The following is a 21626-nucleotide window of genomic DNA, read 5'->3' as shown; positions in this document are numbered from 1 at the left end:
AGCAAGAGTACTGGACTGGGTTGTCATTAATAAATGGAAGCTTGGAGCTCATCCTCCACCATAGGCCAGGAAGTAAGGGAGCCTTGAGTTAGAAGTGTCTTTACAACTCTGGAGCACAGCATAGATTTACCACCCTAACATTCCATGTCTCTTCCCTTTCTTCAAGCCCCCCTCCCACTACCTTTTCTGCCAGCCACTGCCGGTCGTCAGCTATCACCATTCCAACTTGCCTGCATGGGTGGCAGTTTTGTGCCCCAACTAGAGACATGGTTGTCATAAAACCTGGCCTCTGTCCATGACATTCCTGAAAGGAAAACACCAATCAATCATGTAGTTCATATTGCTTGTGCTCACTTTTGTGAGCCCTCTCTGTCTCTTAGCAGAAAGTACCACGACTTATCTAAGGTCACATGGACAGTTACTGGTTAAGCCAAGACCAGAACCCAGATGTCCTCAGTCCCAGTCCAGAGAGTTTTCCAGCATAACCTCCTACCCCTCAGTCGAGCAGGTATAGACAGAGAAAGCGGTTTGAATAATTCCAAGTGCCACTGAAATTAAATGAGCCTTTCCTTTATTTAACACTCAATAAATACTTGTTGAAAACTGACCACTGCTGCTGCTAAGTCGCTTCAGTCATGTCTGACTCTGTGCAACCCCATAGACGGCAGCCCACCAGGCTCCCCTGTCCCTGGGATTCTCCAGGCAAGAACACTAGAGTGGGTTGCCATTTCCTTCTCCAATGCATAAAAGTGAAGGTGAAGTCGCTCAGTCGTGTCCGACTCTTAGCGACCCCATGGACTGCAGCCTACCAGGCTCCTCCATCCATGGGATTTTCCAGGCAAGAGTACTGGAGTGGGGTGCCATTGCCTTCTCCGGAAAACTGACCACATTCTAGGCGAAATTGCATTGTTGACCCCATTCTCTTGAGAGTTGAGAAGCAGCGATGATTTTAGGATTTTTTTTTTTTTTGCCATATTGGATGAATTTTACCAATGATGTCTCCATTTTAGGCAGGCAGAGGGCTGACTATATATAGTCGAGCTGGTCTGGGGGTAGTTGTTGGGGTTTTGTTTTAAACTTAAATCTCTTAAATCTCTCTTCAGACACCTGCGCTTAGGTTGAACTGACGGTGGGGTTTCTTTAGCACAGAAAGTCAGGAAGTTGCCTAGCCGGGTTCCCACAGTCAAGTCGTCTGTCCCTTTGTGAGGGCCATTGCCCTGGGCCCTTTCTGACGCTATCCCTGGCAGCTCCCAGAGGCAGTGGTATACAAATGCTATATTGGTAACTGTGAAGTTATAGGAAAAGGTGAAGTCTACATATCAAGTGCTATAGAATTGCATTTATTTAGGGCTTTCCTGGAGGAGGAGTGTTGGCTGGGTCTACAGGGGAGGCAGTTCCTTCCCACTTGATTGTGTTGTTTGTTGGCCAAGCAACACAGAATGTGGCTGACGTTGTGTGAGAAGTGAAGGTAGCCTTTATTGTGAAGGAGGGGTGGGAGAGCCACTTCTTTTCCCCAGATGGGAAACCTCATACCTCATCCTGAATTTCCTGCCTGGGAGGCTGAGGGGGAAGGCGGTGAACCTCACTGAGACTACCGTGATCAGGGCCCATTTTTCTCTTTACAGACCTCTGTTAGCTTGGTTTTAATGCCTGTTGTCTCCCATGGCTCCACCGAGGCCTCCACTTCTGTGAAAAACCCTTCTGGGCAGGGTTTCTAAGAGTCAGAAACAGCAGCTGGGGCCAGTGTCAGACCACCTTGCTCTAGGGTCTGGGCAGGGACAAAAGAGGGAATTTGTGGAGGCAAGAGCTGTTGTGGGGGTGGGGGGTAGCTGATCAGGACCTACCTTGGGAAAGAGAGGTGGCGAGTGACAGGGGAGATGGTTTAGGAGGAAGGTGCAGATACCGCCGACTGCTTCCCCTAACTGCTTCAGCCTCTAATCCTGACTTGATGCTCTTTCTTTTTGAATCTGGCTTTTATCCACTTCTTTCTGGCAGCACATGGACGTCCAAGGGAGTTGCCTAAAATAAGGCTGGTACCCAGGGCTGATCATCTTCCTATGGGCTGGGCACAGCAAGGGCTGTCCCGGGCTTCCCAGGTGGACTTTCTCCCATCACCAGCCTCTCCACACACCAGAGCTGGAACCCCCTACCCTGAATGCTAGCACCCTCTGGAAGCTTCGAGAGCTTGTCTCTGAGCTATAGCAGGTAGCCTGCAGACAAGCACATGTCAGCATGGCCTTTGTGCCCATTCTTGAGCTCAGTACCTTTAAGGTTACAAAAAATGTAAAACTCCACGATTTATTGTCACTATGTGCCAGGAACTTTATACACTATCTCATTTCTTTCTTTGCCAACCCCAAGAGGTAGGTATTATTAGCTGATTATTCTTTTTTGTTAAATTTAATTTTTATTTATTTTAAATTATTTTAAAATTGAGATTTAATTAACATAACATTGTGTGAGTTTAAGGTGTATAAAGTGTTCACTTGATATATTTATCACAATATAGATCATTATTTTATAGAAAAGAAATGTATGTGTATGTAATTACCTCAAATTGTGTTAACTAGCTAGTGAGTGGTGGAGCCAGGATTTGAAGACACTTTAGTAACTCCAAAGCCTTTGCTCTGGGTCACTGCACTAACTAGGGGGTCCAAGGAGAGATGGGCCTTAAAGGGAGTGAAATGGAGGTCACAGGATGGTGACATGATATCATTCATTGTGCATGAATTTTGTGCTCAACGCTATGCCAAGTATTTTGCATACACTACTTCATTCAATCTACCTAACAGCCCCATCATGGGGGCTAGTACTATTATTCCCACTGCACTGATGTGGAAAGTAAGGTTCAAGGAGGTTTAACGATTTGTCTGGGATGATCCAGCTAATGAGTAAGAGACCCAATACTTGAAGTCAGGTTGGCCAGAGCTGCTAACTGCTAGTACTCTCCTTTCTGCCCTAGAGGAGCTTCCACTGGCTGGAAGAACCCATTACCCTCTTGGCCTATGCCTCCCCCACCTTCCAAGGGGAGCTAGAGGCTTGGCCTTTGACATCCTGGGCTGGGGGTATCTGCTCTCCAGCTGTGAAGACTCTGCTTCCTAGACACCAGCCCTTGGTTTCCTGGGCCCGGGGCTCCACTTGACATCTTTTAGATATCCCTGGGGCTGGACAGGAGCTTCCAGCAGCCCTTCCTGGACAAGGAGCTGCAGGCTGTGGGCTGCAGACCTACAGAGGCGCACTGCCTTTCTCCCCCTGGCCTGTAGTCTACATTTCCTCATTGCCCTTCTTCACGGCCCACTCCCTAAATCTGATGATCATTGGAGCCCTTGCACAACTACTTACTTTCAGCCTATATTCGGCTTACAGACCAAACTGAAGCCCAGTAGCTGTGAGACACGTTCCCATCCCCCGCTCCAGGGTGGGGCAAGATTGCAAAACATCGTGTTCTCAGTCATTCCTCTTTTTCTGAAGTTTTCCTTTCCCCAGCGGGAGTTAATAGGGGGTTTGAAAACTGTAGGACTCTCCTCTGATAGGCTCCCCTTGGTGTATGTGGATTTTAAGTACTTTGGGTCTTATTCACCCCCACTCCCCATCTTTCCAAAAGCCTGCATAGAAAAGCAGCAGGAGAATGACTTTGCTGCCACCCTAAACTGGAGGCTTAGGCCTGTTAGTTCCATTGTTTTCAAACATTAAAACTTTGGTCCTTTTTTATAGATACAAAAATCATTGTTTTGAAATTCAAATAAGACAAGAATGTATTAGGTGAATACTCCTCTTGCTCACTCCCCTAATCCCACCCACCCTCCTCACAAGATCACCACTGGTTAACCATTTGGTGCAGATTTGTCTGGTCTTTATTCTTGTGTATATTTCCTTTTCATAAATAAAAATGGAATCACTCTATAAATAAGGTTTATTACTCACTCCCCCCCCCATGATATTGCTCAGACTTCTTTTACAAGAACGTTTGTACGTTATTTGTATAATTTTAACATTTCAAGTTAAACAATAAAAAATCACAAAGATTTTTCCTGTGTCATTAAATATTTTTCTACAATATTGTGTTTAATGACGTTGTATGAATGAACCATAATGTATCTAACTAATTCCCCATTTGCATTGTTTACCATTTTTTACACGCAGCTGGCCTGAATATCTTTGTCCATATATCTGTGTGCACTCATGTGGCTCTTTGTACAGATGGAATCCTAGGAAGGGAATGGCTGGGTCAAAGGATGTCAGAGGCACATCACAGAGGGATAGACTGCCCTCTGGAGGGCTGGCCAGGCTTTGAAAGCTTATTGGGTTTCCCACTCAACCTGTTTCCTCTGTAAATTGGGAAGATGACGGAAGATATCCCCTCAGAGGGAGGGGATAGCCTGTGTTGGTGCTTTTGAAATGACAGCACCTATTCAGTACCCCTCGGGCGGTGAGGCCATTTGGGCTGCCCAGCCACTCACGGTAGTTGGATGATTGTGGCTGGGAACAAAGCATGGAAGCGGAGTGGCCTCATCCTCACGCTGGTGGGAGCTCACATTCCAGTTTGCTGTCCCTAAAGCAGTTCATGTTGGAGAAACAAAGCCAAGGGTCCTAGTGTCCAGTCCACCTCCCAGGAGACAGTGGAGCTTCACTGGGTACATGGTGGGACCCGAGAAGAGGTTACCTTGGAGAAAAGGCCATGCTGACTGCAAGTCTCCCTGTCTTGGACCTGGACAGCCCCCAGGACAGGCTCCTCAGTCACTGGGGGTGGGAAATGAGTAGTTCTAAGGAGAGAGCTATTGCACCCCACCCTCAGACCTGAGCACGGCTGGTGGCCACAGGAGCCTGGGCTCTGAGGAGGGTTGGTTAGCCATCAGCAGGATCAAGGGCACGAGCATCTTTTGGGTAAGGGACAGATGGCCCTGACAGTGAAGGAAATTCTGCTGAGTCTAGCTTTGAAGGAGACTGATCTGTTCCATACCCCCCACACCCTGCCCCTTACCTCCCTGCCTCCTCCATAGGAAAGACAGGAGACAGTAATTTAGTTCTACCAGTTTATTGCTACCAACCCGTGACCCTCCACCCTCATGCACACATGCTCAGTCATGTAACCCCATGGACTGCAGCCAGCCAGGCTCCTCTGTCCATGGACTTTTCCAGGCAAGAATACTGGAGTGGGTTGCCATTTCCTTCTCCAGGGGATCTTCCCAACCCAGGGACCAAACCCGTGTCTCCTGCATTGGTAGGCAGATTCTTTACCACTGAGCCACCTTGGAAGCACCCCCCCAACTCCCTCATATTTACACTGAAACCGTCCCCCCAAGATGGCTTCTACCAGAGTTTCTGGTTCTGGGTCCAAGTGTGTCTGCGAAGCAGGCAGTCCAAGACATGGTGGGCAGTGTTTGCCCTCAGGCCAGTTGGGCCCTGGGAAAGAGTTACTCTGGGAATTCTGGGCATAAACTTGGTACTGGGGTCAAGGGAGGCCCCCTACCAACACTCTCTCCCTTCTGGAGCTCAAGGTCCATCAAAACCTTTAGCAGAGTAAAGGTGGAGTAGCAGACTCCACAATGTTAAGCTTTGCACTTTATTTGCTTTTAAGGACCCACGTGAGAGGCCAGGTCTGGACCTGGACCTCTGAGGGGCCAGTCTGTCCTTGGAAGCCAGGTCTGGCTCGGCCTTGGGAAAGTGTCATTTGAGGGGCTCGGAGGGTGCTTATTGAGGTGTGGGCATTGACTTAAGCTGGGGCAGTTACAGCTTGGCTTGAGTTATATGGGAAGGTATGGAACGGATGAGCAGGAGCCATTTCATTTGGGAGACCAAAGCCCCTCCAGCCCCCTCAGTAAACCCCACTGGTGTCCTGGGCCATAGTAACAGGACAGCAGACATTTAACCATCACAGAATGTCAGAGTTAGCAAGGCCCTCAGAAACTATACATTCTTATCCTGACCCATCCTAGACCGAGACTGAAGAAAGCACTTGGTGAAGGAAAGCAGGAAAGATACATGTGGCTTTCTTCAAACCTTTGAGAATCTGGATTCATCTGTGATCAGTTAGAGTCCTTTGCAATGGTCACCTTTCCCAGGGTGTTGAGAGATTGGATCTGAACCACTGATTTGGCCCCCTTTTCAGGATCATCACGACAAAGGAAGATGGTGTGGAGGCAAGGAGGGTTTGGAGGCCTTGGTGGCCTCTTAGTACCCCCCTTGCCTTGGCCGCAGCTGGAAGAGCTGTGCTGTCAGTAGCTGGTGGAGGGAGGCGGCCGGGCTTGTGTGGCCTGTCATGCACTCCAGTTGCATCTGTAAGGCCTGGCCGGCCTCTGCTGCCCTAGGGGCCCCTGGGGGAGCAGGGCCGGGATCAGTGCCAGTCCTCTGGCCTAGGGCCACCACGGGAGGCCAGGTCCATCCCCGCTCTGGCCTCAAGGGGCCCCAGACAGGGAGAGGCCATGCAGTTGCTCCTCAGTGCCCGCGAGCTCTGCCTCATCACGCCCGCTCTCAGAGCCCTCGAAGCAGCCAGAGTCACGTGGGATGTCCACCTTGGGGTCTGCCACTGTGCTCACCGCTGGCTCCTGGCCACTCTCCGTGCCCTCTTCTGCCTCCTCGCTGCCAGCTGCCAGAGGCCAGGGAGGAAGAGGAATTTGTTGGGGCTCAGGCTTTAGCGGTGAGGCGGCTTCAGAAATCCCAGGGGCCTCTTGTGGGTGGAGGGACCCTGGGAAGCCCACTGGAGGCTGTCTCTCCCTCTGGGGGCCCACTACTACCCTCCCCCCTGCCCCGAGTACTGTCCAGGCCAGCTCTCCTGTCCAGGAGTGCAGACATCTTCAGCACTGAGCTAGTAGCCAGGAAGCCTGCTCTTGCATCCTGGCCCCATCATTACCCGACACTGAGGCCTAGAGTCTGTGCCTCACCTCCTCTGGCCCCAAGTCTCTCCCTTTGATCTCACAGGATGTTGTAGAGGTCGAGAAAACTCTCCTAAAACCCCTTCTCCTCACAAGCTCTGCCCAGAGATGGGAATTCAAGTGTAGAAAGCGCCTGCCCACTGCAGAGGGGCAGGCCTCCCTGCCCCACCCCCCCACCCCCGACTCCTAAGCCCACTCACTGTCGTAGTCCAGCAGCAGCTCGGCGGCCGTGAGCAGCTTGGCCCGATGCTGTGGGTCCATGATGTTCAGCTCATTGAGGTGTGTTTCCCGTAGCTCTTTGAAGTCCTCCAGTGTCTGGTAGCCATTGAGCAGCAGAGTGGACGTGTGCTCCTGTGGGCAGAAGCAGGCCACTTGCCAGCCACCCCCACCGAAGACCCATCTCTCCACCCAGAACTGACTTGCCCTGGCCCTCATCCCTTGCTCCTAGACATGCGCGCAGGCCCCCGACTCAAACCTCAAGGCCGATGCGCTCCAGCAGCTCATGCAGAGTCTTGGGCTTGGGCCTCTTGCCCTTGCTCTGTCGGCGGCTGGGGCGGGCAGGCCCCACAGCCTCCTCGGGCAGCACATCCACGTAGATGAACTTGAAAGAGCCCATCCTGCCATTGAGCAGGCCCAGCCATGTGCCCACGGGCGGCTTTTCAACGATCTGGATCACGTCTCCTTTCTGTGGGAGGAGAGTAGAGTAGAACAGACGGAGGATGAGGGGGCCCCTTGGCCTCTTGCGGACACCACCTTACCCTGGCTCAGTGCAGCCTCCTGTATGGGTACAGCCTGCCAGGCTCGGCAGACCTTACCTGCAGTTTCAGTGAGTCACGGTCATAGGGGCTGGGAGTGAAGTCAGTGTGGACTCGTGCCCGGCCACAGAAGGGGCCCGTGTATTGCGGTGCAGTCGATTCCTCCCCAAGGTTTCCAGAACCTGGGCTGGGGCTGCAGAGTTCACTGCCTGCAGGAAATGGGGCGGGGAGGAAGGTCATCTTTGTCCCCAGGACAGCTGGGGCAGTGACCAGCTGGTACCTTTCAGGGGGTCTGGCTAGAAATCCCAAGGGAAGAAAACTGAGTTCCAGAAGTCTCACACTGCAGAAGTGATTCTGAACCAACCTCTCCGCCACCCTGACGAGCATAGCTTCAGGGGCCCCAGGCATGAAAATAGTTGACCATAAGAGGATCAAAGACTGGGCAAATTGGGAGGGTCTCTGGAAACCAACTGGGCCAACACCCAATGAGCAGATGAGGAAAACTGAGACCAGACAGGCTAAGTGAACTGCCCAAGGCGTCTCACCTTATAATTGGCAGCCCTGGGTCTGTTAGACTCCAGGCTTCCTGACTCCCACTCCAGGGCTCCTGGAAGTCACCTTCCAACAAGAAGCCACACCGTGCATCAATATTTTTCTTTGTCTACTTAATAAGACTCAGTGTCTAGCTACATCACATGGAAACTCGGATTCTGAGAAGGGCAGGATGAAGGGCAGAAGTGACTTTTAGTTGGGGTAAGGAGGTGTCTTTGGAGCAAGAGAAACATCAGAGAATTTGGAACTAATCATAAGGGTGAGAAAGGCAGTGCCTCTGTAGGTCTGCAACCCACAGCTTGCAGAACCTCGTTCAGGCAGGGCTGCTGAAAGCTCCTGTCCAGCTCCAGGGACATCTAGATGATGCCAAGTGGAGCCCCGGGCCCAGCAAACCAAGGGCTTGTGTCCAGGAGGTGGAGTCTTCACAGCAGGAGAGCCAATACCCTGACCCCCAGCCTGGGATGTCAGAGGCCCAAGGAGCCCATAGCCTCTAGCTCCCCTTGGAAGGTGGAGGAGGCCTAGACCAAGAGGGCAATGAGGTTCTTCCAGTCAGTGGAGGCTCCTGGAGGGCAGAACTAAATTCAAGACTGGGTCACCTTGGGCAAGTCACTTAATTTGCCTGAGCCTCAGTTTTCACATCAACGAAGTGGGGATAATAATATTACCACCCCATGAGATTGTTAGGAAGATTTCATTTCAAGAGACTGGGAAAGGTCCCAGCAGATTAACAGGAAAGATTCATTTCTTTTACCACCCTCTCCCAGACAGTCACCCTGTATGGTGTTCACCCTGTCCTTTCCTCCAGGGTCAGCAAGTGTGCCCCCACCTCCCACACTCACCTGTGGAGGCCTGGCGGCTGAGAGCTGGGAGCTCCCGCTCCTCCTGCTCAGAAAAAGCCAGTGCCATCTTCTCAGGGCCGGGGCTGTCCAGGCTGCAGTCTGGAGACGTCGGGGACGCTGAGCCCTCCTCCAGAGTATCTCCCTGGAGGGGAGGAGAGGCAGGAAGCCCTGAGTAGCCTCAGTTGAGGTGCCCATGGGGCCGCCCCGGGTGCAGAGGAAGTGAGCCGGGGCTCCCAGGAGAGCTGGGGCCTGGCTGCCACCCCAGCCGTGCCTCTTGCAAGGCTGCAGGGCACCCTCTGGGCCCTAGTTTCCTCTTCTGTGAAGTGGGACTGAGAGTGCTTGCCCTGCCCATGGAATGAAGCTCCCTTGGTACCATGTGAATGTGCTGTGTCAGCCTGAAGTGCCCATGTACACACACAAAGTCTCGGTGCTGGAGTCTGAACTCAGAGGTGTTAGTAGCGCATAGCCAGGCAGGTCACAGTGCTGAAGAGACTCACTACTTTTAACTATGTTCCTATGTGTCACACAGAGGATTTCCGTTCATCCTCACTCGAGGACAGGTGCTTGTTCCTCCCAAGCTCACAGGTGAGAAGTCATGGAGGAACGTTCTCAAGGCCATGCAGGAACTCACAGCCCTGTCAGCCTGACTCCACAGCTGCCGGGCCTCCCCAGTTATAGTCCCCACTCCCACTGGGCCTCCTCCTCAGTGCAGTTGTAACTCTTTCACTAGTTGACTGCTGCTACTGCTAAGTCACTCAGTCGTGTCCGACTCTGTGCGACCCCATAGACGGCAGCCCACCAGGCTCCCCCGTCCCTGGGATTCTCCAGGCAAGAACACTGGAGTGGGTTGCCATTTCCTTCTCCAATGCACGAAAGTGAAGAGTGAAAGTGAAGTCGTTCAGTTGTGTCCGACCCTCAGAGATTCTATGGACTGCAGCCTACCAGGCTCCTCCGTCCATGGGATTTTCCAGGCAAGAGTATTGGAGTGGGATGCCATTGCCTTCTCCGCTAGTTGACTGAGTGGGAATAAAAACCCTGAGTTGTAGGGGTTGCCAGCTTCTGTGTTGTAGATGCTTCCCACAGTGGCCAACCGATCTACCGCCTAAATGAGCAGCGTGCATGCATTCACAGTCGTGTTAAACTTTTTGTGACCCCATGGACTAGCCCACCAGGCTCCTCTGTCCATAGGATAGCCCAGGCAGGAATACTGGAGTGGGTTGCCATGCCCTTCTCCAGGGGTTCTTCCTGACCCAGGGATCGAACCCACATCTCCTATGGCTCCTGCATCGGCAGGCAGAATCTTTACCACTGTGCCATCAGGGAAGCCAGCATGAGCGGCAGCATTGGCTATTTGCACCCCCCAGCCCCTGGGACAAGGGCACAGAGCACAGCAAAAGGCAGGACAAGAGTTAGGAAATGAATTTTGAAGACTGACTTTACTCTTTTTCTTCTTAAAATAATTGATTTAATTCTAAGTTGGTATAAATTAATTTTCAATAATGCTTGTATCTCACACCTGGCTCATGAAATTACTGAAGATTTGAGCAACTGCTGTCTTGAGCTGGCAGGAGTCTGCTAGCGGGAGCTAACTCCAGCACACTGCTGCCAGGGCACCTCCTCCGAGAGCCAGGAGCAAACCAGACGCCCGGTGTGATTTTAGCTACTTGGATGTGCCTGCCCCACAGCTGTCTGTCTTGCCCTCCCTCCCTGGGCCAAGGCCAGCCTTTTTTTTTTTTTTTAACTTTTTATTTTTTATTGGAATATAGCCAATTAACAATGTTGTGATCATTTCAGGTGGACAGCGAAGGGACTCAGCTGTACGTGTACGTATTCTACCCCAAACCCTGTCCCCACGGTCAGCCTTCTCGATTTTCTTTCTTCGGGCTTCTTTGAATCAAGCCTTCCCAATCCCAGTGGCTCTTTTCAAGTAAAACTTCGTGGTGGATGAATATGCCCCAGGCTATCTCATCTCCTCAGGCCTGTCTCCCGAGGAAGCTTGTTTCCCAGACCTTCATCCCTCCTCAGACCCCACTCCTGCTCCCTTCCTGCCACATGCTTGACTGGGGGAGCTCCCTTCCCACGGTGACCTTCCTGCTTGTATGGGGCCAGGCAGTGTGCCCAGGTAGTGGCTCTCCTGAAGGCCATGCTCACCCCCTACTAGACCGCTGCTTTTCCTTGTGGCCACCGCCCCCCAACCCGCGGCGTCTCTGAGTCCCAGGCCTCACCATCTCCTCTGACAGGGCCTTCACCATCTTCTTGCCCGTCTTCCTATTCATGGTTCGGGAAATCACCGCCCTCCACTTCTTCCCTAGCTTCTTGCCGCTCTTCTCAGCATCCTCTGGGGTTGGCACACCTGACTCATCTTCTGGAATCTGTGACAAGAAATGTGGAGATTCGGGAACCCAGGTGGCCATGTTTGGGTCCAGGACTTGGGAGTAGAAGGAGGCCTTGGGGTCCAGGTAGACCCTGGAGGGGTGGGAAGGAGAGGTCCCCATCCTCGTTTTATTCTCAGACCTATTCTTGGCCCTATTCATTCGTATTTAAATTATCAATTTGCAAACAATAAGAATGCAGGTGAAGCCTTAGGGCCCAGAATTTTGGTGGGTGCAGAGGTAGGCCCATCGATGGTGCTTAAAAAGGCTTTGCCTCCACAGTTCTAAAATCCTCTTTCCCCTCCCTTCCTCCCTCCCCTCCAGTCCCCAATCCAGGGCCCGCAGCCAGATCCCCCCAAGGAGGCTCTGGAACTCACATTATCATCCAGATTAAATTCCTTCTCGCTCACCACAGGGGAGCTGGGTTTGGATTTGGCAAAATCTTTGAAGCTGCTGGAGCGCTGAAGGGAGAGCTGGGAGAAGCAGAGGTGTTACCAGGAGTTAAATTGTGTTGCATTACAATTGTGGTCAGTAAGGAGCACAAAGCTGTTCTTGCTCCCAGCACAGCGCATTTAACCCAGGGCTGGGCCCAGAGCTGAGAGGTGATGCTGCAAGTCCTCATCCTGTCTTCAGCATCGAGTGGTCCCCCGAAGCAGGCTCCTCACCTCAGGAGCCTCAACCCGGTCAGGCCACAGGCTGAGCCCACTGTTCCACCAGAACCTTAATTCTGGTCCCCAGAATCCTGTAGTAAAAGACTAAATGTGTCTGAGGAAACACGTGTCTACTACTGGAGACCTACCTCATGTACAACAGCATCACCTCTTCATATAGTATAGCAAACCCTCCAAAACCCTGCAGCCCGGCCTCCAGGCTCTCTCTTCCCCAGGCGTGGTTTCCTGTGACTGATCGTGGGAAACACACTGGGGCTTTCAGCCTGACACATCGATATCCCAAGAAGAGAGAGGGCCGTGACACATAGGTGTCCCATCCAAGGGCCAGTAAGACTGGCATTATGCGTTCAGGAAAGCCATGGTACAGACTGAATTAGAAAAGGTTTGGGACACCAATGATTGGTTCTAACATAATAAAAGAACACTGCCATTTTCTGTCTTCATCTCTGCTTTTAATCTCAGCTGCTAATGAGCTGGCTACTCTACACACTTGCCAGTGTTCAGGTTTGTTGTTGTTTAGTCACTAAATCCTGTCCGATTCATTGTGACCCCCATGGGACCCCTATGGACTGTAGCCCACCAGGCTCCTCTGTCCTTGGCTCAACCTATTGTTTGTGCTGCGAATGAAAACTGTTGCCCATCTCTGCTGTATCAGCAAACAAAGGATGCCATGGCCATCCAACCATCAGTCACCCCATGGTGAGCCTGAAGGCACCAGGATGGAGACTGGCTGCCGGCTGCCAGGCCCTTAGCCACTTCCGCCACCCCTGATGATGCTCCCTGAAGGGACACAGGATGGGAAAGAACACAATACTGGCCCTTATCTTTGCATAGCAAAGGAATGACTTCAATAAGCGCAGACTCTTGCATCTTCCCATAACACAGAGAAGTGCTAAATTTATTTACTTGGGTTGTCTAGTTTCCTTTAACTAACAGTAACCTTTTGATATTCTGACTACCTGGTCTTTGTTACAAAACTCCTTTGTATTCTGGCTCCTCCCTTACCTCTTGGGAGCAGTCCCTCGGAGCTATCTGAGAGGCTTCCCCCATCCCCCACCCCCAAGTCCTCAGAAAGTCCACTCAATAAACCATAATTCTCAACTTTTAGGTTATGCATTTTTTTTTTTCTGTCGACAGTGCTGATAAGCCTGTTTTCAGGAAATGAGCTTTCTTAACTGCACACGTATGCACATGGCAAGATAGCAGGAGAAAGTGAGGCCAGGTAAGGACAGCTGACTTAAGACACAAGAAGGGGAGGCTGAACCCGAATCAAGTCAAGACCAGAGGTGCACACAGGAACCAGGGTTCACAGATGGCCAGACAGATACAGTGGGGTCGGCTGCAGACACCAGAGATAAGGGCTTGAGGAACCGAAGCCCCAAACCTGCACAAAGTTGAAAGTTTCACATCCTCTTTCCTACGAAAGGGGGGTCCAGTGACAATCCCCCAGGGCAGGGGCAGCATCACACTCCCCCCCATACACATAATCGGTCCCCCACTCCCAGGGACTACAGTGGAGCACTTCAGTTCCCTTGGTCTTGACCAAGAGCAAGTCAGTAATCAGGGGCAGTGGCCACACCTTCTGAGAGGTCACAGCAAGCTAGTGGGCCAGAAACGAGGTCAGCGGCCAGGTCAAGCAGATACCACCACCATGAAGGCCTCCTGGGTGAGGCGCCTGCATCCTTAGGGAGAAAGCCCCTTGCATGTGATGCTGGGGAGCTGGGAAAGGGACCTGAGTGGTACAGGGCGGTGGTGGGGTGACTGTTCCTATTCCCATGCATCTCCTCCATCCTCCTTCCCTGGTTTTCCCTACCCACTATTTTTTCCTCTTTTTCTCCCTCATTCTCCCCTTCTCTCCTCCACCTTCCATTCATTTCCCCCCTCTTGTATAGCTAGTATGCAGCTGCCTGGATAACTTCTTCCTCTTATTGCCTGGAAAAGAGGGAACAGAGAGAGGGTGGACACCAGGCTGGCCCGGGCCCAAGGAGGGTAGGCTGGGCGCCTATATTTAGGCTGATCAGGCCTATTGTGGCTTTCCCTTCATCAAGCCCGAGTCTGGTCTGCAGACCAGGAGGCTGAGAGTCGGCCCTGAAGCCCCAGGGACCAGTGAGCCTGGAAAGCGCACAGCAGGGAAGGCGTGGGGCCGGAAGTGGGCTTTGTTGAGGAAGAGTAAACTGACCACTAGGCTGCCCTCTAATTGCACTCCTTTCCTTTTCCTGTCATTAATCTGCCATCGTCGGGGTTTGGGGGTGGCTGGGAGGGCGGCTTTTTGGCTCCTGGGACCCCGTCCCAGCTTTAGCTCGAAATGGGAGAAAACAATCTAAAAGGCCCGTGGGGACTGCGCTGGAACGTGGGCCTGGCCGGGTGCTCCTCAACCCTGGCCTGCGCACACAGAAAGGACTAGAAAATTTCTTTGGGGGACTAAGGATAAGGGTCTTTTGCCCCACCCACCTCTAAACTCAGGAGCACCCCAAATATCCTGAACGCCTTTCAGTAAGTCTGAAGTGATCCCCTACCCAGGTATGAGTGGAAATCCTTGAGCCCTTTTGGATTTTCTGCCTGGCCTCCCTTTAGGGTGAGGCCTTCCTGGGGGTCCTGGGAGGGAGGTGGTACCGTACACTGTAAGCCCCATTTTCACATCTAAGGGGAGTATGCAGGCCTCTCGGAAAGAACTACTGTTTGGGCGTCACACGTTGCTGAGTGTGACCTTCGGTAAGTTTCTTTATCTTCCCCAAACCTCAGTCTCTTTATTTGGCGTCAGCTGGCAAGAGTTCACATCTTGCTTCTGCCATGGAGCAGCTGTGTAAAGCTGGGTGAATTTCTCAACTTCTCTGGGCTCCTGTTTCCTCATGGGTGAAATGAAGAGCACAGCACCCATCTCACTGGGTTGTTGTGAGGTGGAGAGGGGTGAGCACGGGACACGGCAGCCCCTCGCGGCTCCTACCCCTCGCCTTCCCTACAATCAACCGTAGCTTTTCCCATCATTCAGAACCCAGTTTAACTGGAAACAACTCAAACACTCATCAGCTGAAGAGAGGACCTGTGAACTGTGGCACAGTCACATGAGGGGATAGCACACGGCAATGAACTTCGTGCAACTCTCCTCAGCAATATGGTGATGCTCACAGCTACACTGTTGGGCAGAAGGGATCTGCCACCAGGGTATACTGTATGGTTCCCTGTACAGAAAGTTCAAAACTAATCCATGCAGTTGGAAGTCAGGAGAGTGGTTGGTTACCTTTGGGGGAGAGGGGGCATGCAGTGACTGGCAGGGGCATGAGGGAAACTTCTGGAGTGTTGGAAGTGTTCTGTGTGATTCAGGGGCTGCCTACATGGGGATGCTCACTTTACAGAAATCCGTTGAGTGTTACATTTGTGATGTACATGCTTCTTTGTATGGATATTATACTTCAATAAAAAGGATTTTCGAATCTAGTTTTAAAGGCGCCACCCTCCTGCAGGAAGCTTCCCCCATCGCCCGCTCAGAGGCTCACCCTGCTGGGCCTGGCATCTTCTTCCCTGCTTTCTAAGTAAGTACGGCTTTCCAGCGTCCCCCCAACCCCATCCCAGGTGTCTCTGCTGCTATGCTGTCTGCTCCTTCAGCATACCGGTTGCATAGTGAGCACCCTCTGGGCTCTGGACGCTGGCCTGTGCATGTGTGGGAATCCAGTAACGAGAGGTTGAGTACCTTCCCTGTGCCCTGTGCCTTGCCAAGCACTGTGTGTGTGTCCACTCACTTCAGCCTCCCTGCAGCCCCGTCTTACACCCACTCTTTCCAGCTGGGGACACTGAAACTGGGAGAAATGAAGCATCCTAGATGGAGTGACGCAGTAGGTGGAGGCCAGCGTCAAGCCCATGTCTGCGATTCTGGAAGCTTCTTTTTGTTACTGTGCTCAGAGCTCACGAAGTCGCCCCCTTGTACAGAAGTGGATGAAGGGTAATGGCGACTGCAGGTGGGATTTGGAAGAAGCTACCAGGAGAGCAGGTGGGAACATGGAGGGAGAAGGGCTCTGGAGGGCTTCGTGGAGGAGGAGGCACGTTTGAGCTGGGCTGTCCTGGGGATCCAGGATTGCTCCAGGTGAAGCTGGGAAGGGTTTGATCAAAAGTGATGATGGAATGGTGGGTATACCAGTGTTTGGGGTGAATGGTGGAGCAGAAAAGGCCATGGAAGGCCCTTGCCAGCCACGGTGTTCGCCTGTGGGCAATGAGGAGCCATGGAAAATATGAAGCGCATGCTAGTGGTGGGGGTGGGGGGTGGCACACCAAGGTGTGCTGTAGGAAGGGAGCCAGCAAAAGTAATGTGCCAAGATTGGAGAAGAGAGGGGCAGGGAGAGACTGGAAGGAGTGGACAAGTGACCCCTCAGATGGGAGCCTTGAGTCCTCTTCATTTTGGTGGCAGGTCTGGGATGTAGTGAAGAGTAGGTGTGTGATGGGGTAGGACTATCCTTAGGGGAGGCAGGTCCGAGGACAAACTCCTGTCCACTGCCTATACTCCAACAGATCAGAGAGAGTGCAAAGAGATGCTTTGATGGAGGCAAGAGCCTCCAAAAGGCAGCCAAGGGGTATTGCCTCCCCCAACCTCCCTCCCCCCTCAACTTGGGCATCTCCTCAGTCCTTCATGACACACACATCCTGACCCCACCACCCTGGAAGGCTTGTTCCTGACTCTGCTTGGGGCTCCTTGGAAGGTCACTCAGTCCATAGCCATCTGGGCCTGCCCTGCAGAGCCCTTCTGCTGATAGGTTGAGTCTTTTATGCTCATCAGACTTCTCCAGTGGTTTTGAGGTCAGTAGGGAGATGAGAGTAGAGGGGGAAGGGGTTAAGACTCTGGACACTGACAGATCTTGGCTTCACTCCCTGCTTGGCAGCTTCCTAGCTGTGTGTCCTTGAGTAAATCACTTCACCTCTCTGCGCCTTGGCTGTAAAGTAAAAACAACACTGGCCCCCACCTCACAAGGCTGTTGTGAAGCGCCAATGAGCTAAGAGATGAGTGCATAGCATAGCACCCAGCATCTGGTGAGCTACGAGGTCTTGTTTTCTCCACTTCAGGGCTGGGACCAAGGCTTGTTTTTGGCAGTGGGCTCTCTGCCCCCACCCACAGCTTCAGCGTGCACCCCTTCGTGTGCACAGGCACACATGTGATAGCGCACTCGCATGTACTGTTGCAGGTGATCCATACAACCTCCTGAGGTGGGGAGGTCAGGACCTATCCCTCTTTGTCAAGGTCCCCAGCACATCCTCCACTTACTTCACACTAGCCTTTGTACTATTCCCTCCACCACGTTGCCTTGGCCTCTGAGGGGCAGGGACGTGCCCAAGTCACAGAGCTGGAGCTGTGCCGCTGCCTCCCAGCCTGGGGAAGCTGCTGTGTCTGCCTTCTGGAAAGCTGGCTTGTCTAAGAGTGTTTCCAGGGGATGCGGCTGGGAGGGTGGCTCTGGGGGCTGGCCCAGGCTCTGATGGGCTGAGGCACGGTTTGCCAGGCCGATGTTGCCCTAGAGGACATGGCCCTCAGAGGGCTGCGACATCCTGGACTCTCATGGGAGAGGCCTGTGAGGAATCCCAGAAATCCACCAAACCCAGAATCTGGATGATGGAAGTGGGGAGAGAAAATGGGATTTCTGGCTCCTGTGAGCCTCCAGGCCCCTCCACCTGAGACGGCACAGGCTGCTCGTGTGGAAGTGTCAGCTCTTTCTCAGACTCTTTTCTCCGCTCAGCTCCCCTGTAGTTTGAGGCCCAGCAGTGTCTTGGGCGGTCTCTGTTTCCCACCCCCGTCAGCCGAAGAGCAAGGGGAAGTGGACCCACTTGCTGAGGAGGGCCAGCCAATGGCAAGTCTGCCAGGTTAGTCTGCCGGGGCTGGCGCTGTGTGGGTCTTGGACAGGGGTGACAGAGCCTGTGTGAAGAGTGGTGAATCTCTTTCCCACCCGCCCACCTCCACTGCAACCTCAGCGAAGCGGCTTGGGGTGGGGGAGAATACAGCCGGAAGTGGCAGCCACCCCAGGACTTGAGGGGGAGCAGGATATACACCCCAGTGCCCCGAGGCTCGGCTTCTCAGCTGGTTCGGTCTGTGCCTGGGAGCCGCTCCTCTGACAAAGGGGCTCCCCCACGGAGCACCTGGGCTAGGCTCCAGGGGAAAGCAGCAGGGCACCATGGGGGCCTAGAGGCCCCTGACCTTGGCCTGTGGCTATGCCTGGCCTCTCCGACCTGCTTCAGGCCTAGTTGGGATGGTCCTAGGATCCTGCTGGGTGTGTGGGATGTACCTGCTGATGGATGGGGAGAATCTGACAATTGAGTCCAAGATTGAAGTCTAGAAATCCTCAAATTCAACTAGAGAAACCTAAATGTGGCAGAGTCTTCAAGGAATCTTCTAGGCTGGCCTCAAAACTCCAGGAAGATGAGCAGCTGCTTTTCTTCCTTGCCTTTAAAATATGCCTGCTCCCCACCCACGGAATTTTTCCCCCTCAGCCCTCACTCCCACACCTCATCTCAGCAGCTTCATTTCTCATTCTTCACAAATAATTTCTCCCTAGCTGGGAAGGACCTGCACGCCCCCTGCAACCCACTGCGGCGGGGGTTCTGGGAGCATCATGGCTCCTGGCTGGGCAGCCCAGTGGAGCCCTGTGAGTGAGATGGCTCCTGAGAGGCAGGCTCGCAAGGGACCGCTGTAGGGGAGAGACTAAATAGTCTTAGGTTCAACTTGAGAATTGTATTCTGTAATTCTTAAATTCTAGTCTAGGATTCTAGTCCCCAATTTAAAGTCTCTTACCCTGGTAGTGTTGAATCCTGCAACTCAAGGCTTCCGAGAGTGTATTCTATAACTCTGTTTCTCTACAATTTGGGAAGTCTCTCCTGGACTTCTGTTACTAGTCCCATGCCCTTGGGAGAATGGCCCTCACCTACAGACCCAACAGAAGGTCTTTGGCTCTTCCCACTTCTGTGAGTTCTCGAGAGGATGGGCTGAGAGAGCAGAGGGAAGGAAGCAACAAGTTCCCAAAGATGCTCCTCACCTTTTTCTTCTGAGTAGGCTCCTTCTCGCTGGCGTTGGAGGGCTTACGGCGCAACATGATCCTCTATCCTGATGATCCTCTGTGCCTGCTCTCCTAGGTGTCGAGATGTGGAGGCCTCTTGTTCAGCCTCGCCAGTACCGTCCAGGGGGCACGGCATGGACTGAGCCTGTGGCTGCCACTCTGACTGCTGCACTGGCAGCTTGGGGGTGCGGGCCATGGACACCCGGCGGCAGCGGCATACAGGAAGCCCCGTCACGTGACCTACTCTTACAGCAATCGCAGCCCCTGCCGGCCCCTGGGGAGGAAGGAAGTCCCAGCTTCAGTCTCCAGAGATTCTGATGCAGACAGCTTTTGGGTTGAACAAGCAGAGAAAAGTCCCTACCCTACCATCTCATGGCAATCCTTGCCAATCCTTCGGCCAATCGACCTAATGTTATATAGCCTACTCAAGCCTTTAATCTCACTGACCAGAATCCAGATACTGGAAGTGGGACCATCTCTCTGCTGGTGTTGGGCCAATGCTCCCAGTCACCTTGTGTCACCAAGATCATCACTGCTATCACTACCTCTACCATCACCCTAGATTCATCATTCCTATCTACAGCCATCACCTTACAGATCAGCCCTGAAGTCATCCCCACTGCCGTCAGCACATCTACAGCCATTATTGCTAGAACAACCACAGCCATTACCCCTACAGTCGTCATCACTGCCTCTGTGACGGTCACAACTGTTATCCTTTCAGCTGTTACCCTTACATTACAACCAGTCATCCCCATGACACTCTTCCCCATACGACCATCAGCTCTACCACCATGAGCACTTTCCTGCAGCCAACACCTTTGGGTTCTCATCCCTGCCGTCAACACACCTGGGTCATCTGTCTGTATCTGCCTCCCGACTGCCACTGTCATCCATGCAGCTATCATCCTCTTAGCTACCACCCTTCCAGACACTATCACTAGAGCCAGTCATGCCCAGTGATGCCCTCACCCCTACAACCATAACTCCTAGAGCCATGTACCCTCTGTCATCATTACCCTGCAGCTGTCATCCCCACCACCACCGGCACACCTCCAGCCATCCTCACAGAGCAGTCACACCCAGAGTCAACATCCCTTGGCCATCACCACTTATATTTATCAAGACCACAGTCATCATCACACACACAAAAAATGCAATTGCAAGTCAGTCCACACCACCAGCAAACATCCCTTTCGGCAGGCATTTCTCGAACCTCTGTGTGCTAAGTTTAGAATGTTCGCTTTGTGGGTCTTTGGTGGCAGACATTTTAATAACGTTAAAGACAATCTTATCACAAAAGCAATTCATTTGTATCATATACAATTTAGAAAAGAAGGATAAACAAAAAGAAGAAAGTTCAAATATCCCTTTCTGTTCTCTCTCTCTCTCTCTCTGCAGTACAATTTGCACAGAAAGCAGATTAGTGGTTTGGGGGGTTGGGGAAGGAAGGGAGAGATCAGGAGGGACCCAAGGATGCTTTGGGGGGTGATGGATAGTTTACAATCTCGGTCGTGGACATGGTTCATCATTATATACAAATGTAAAAACTCAACAAACCGTATACTTTTCAAAAGTGCAACTTATTGTAGTTCAATTGTACCTAAATAAAGTTGTTTTTAAATTTTCAAAAGTTCAAGTCCCACTTCACACAGTGCATTGGTATCTGCTTGTCAAGCTGACCACAGTATCAAGATTTTCTGGTGCTATGCACGTTCTGCTAGAGGTGATTTGTAATGGCCGCCGAGAAGCCCAGGCATAATGCACCACGATTATTTCACCAGGCCTCTACAGATGAATTGACGTTGGCTTGATATTTTGACTCTTCATCGTACATCCTTAAAGGAAATATTCATAGCTACATTTTATTTATTTATTTATTTTTTCCCCTTAGGATACATTTCCAGAAGGGGAATCCTTGGGGGAAAAGATGTGCACCTTTTAAGGCTTTCCATTACGGGGCACTTGTGAAATTCGAGGTTGTTCCCAAGATGTTCTGTTGACTTTCTCCACCTACTCTGCAGACTGCCCTATGCCCTCCCACCATCCATCGGTGGGGGTGAGCTCAGGAAAGCCTAGGTCCTTTCCCCTCAAGCTGAAAGCATACTTTTTTTGGCTCCGTCCTACTCAGCCTGCCCGGTAGACTCGCAAAAAGACCAGCGCCGCCAGCTCGCACCCCTTCCTCTACCCTCCACGGGGCCTGCGCTTTCCAGCCCCAAAATCCTTTCCAGACAAACCCCGGGCCGCGGGAACTGCCGAGCCACGGTGCGCGGTGTGGGGGACCTGGCGGGCCTTGGAGGACAGGGGACGGCGATCAGGGGCGCCAGGCGCGGGACACGCGGCTGCGGGGCTTGGGGCACATGGGGCTCGGGCGGCCGGAGCGGAGCAGCCGGGGAGGAGCCGCTGGCCCAACCTTCCCGGCCCTCGCCGCGAGCGCGCGTCCCGGGCCCGCGCAGGATGTGCCGGCTTCCTGTTTGCTCAGCCCAGGCCGCGAGCCGAGCTCACACACTAACCGCAGTCTTCAAAGGCAGCCACCTCAG

General features: G+C 52.5%; 1 protein-coding gene across 1 annotated transcript; it reads right to left on the bottom strand.

Moving 5' to 3' along the window:
• Positions 1-5029: 5029 nt before the first annotated feature.
• On the bottom strand, positions 5030-20213 carry SASH3 (SAM and SH3 domain containing 3). The gene is made up of 8 exons (XM_055563237.1): positions 19066-20213; positions 11768-11863; positions 11244-11390; positions 9019-9160; positions 7688-7836; positions 7348-7557; positions 7073-7223; positions 5030-6586 (listed from the first exon to the last, which is right to left on the bottom strand). Exons 1-8 carry the CDS (start codon positions 19120-19122, stop codon positions 6396-6398), a joined length of 1143 nt encoding a protein of 380 aa, XP_055419212.1. The 5' UTR covers positions 19123-20213; the 3' UTR covers positions 5030-6395.
• Between the last annotated feature and the right edge of the window lie 1413 nt (positions 20214-21626).

The sequence above is a fragment of the Bubalus kerabau genome, chromosome X (genome assembly GCF_029407905.1).
Source record: "Bubalus kerabau isolate K-KA32 ecotype Philippines breed swamp buffalo chromosome X, PCC_UOA_SB_1v2, whole genome shotgun sequence".
NCBI lineage: Eukaryota > Metazoa > Chordata > Mammalia > Artiodactyla > Bovidae > Bubalus > Bubalus kerabau.
The sequence above is the reverse complement of the archived record's forward strand: the minus strand, read 5'-3'. Positions and strand labels throughout refer to the sequence as shown.

Coding starts and splice junctions, on each gene's coding strand:
- SASH3 (XM_055563237.1), bottom strand. CDS start 19,122: ATGTTGCGCCGTAAGCCCTCCAACGCCAGCGAGAAGGAGCCTACTCAG. Junction 11,391..11,767: donor AATTTAATCTGGATGATAAT/GTGAGTTCCAGA, acceptor TTCTTGTCACAG/ATTCCAGAAGATGAGTCAGG. Junction 6,587..7,072: donor GCTGCTGCTGGACTACGACA/GTGAGTGGGCTT, acceptor GGCCTCTGGCAG/CTGGCAGCGAGGAGGCAGAA.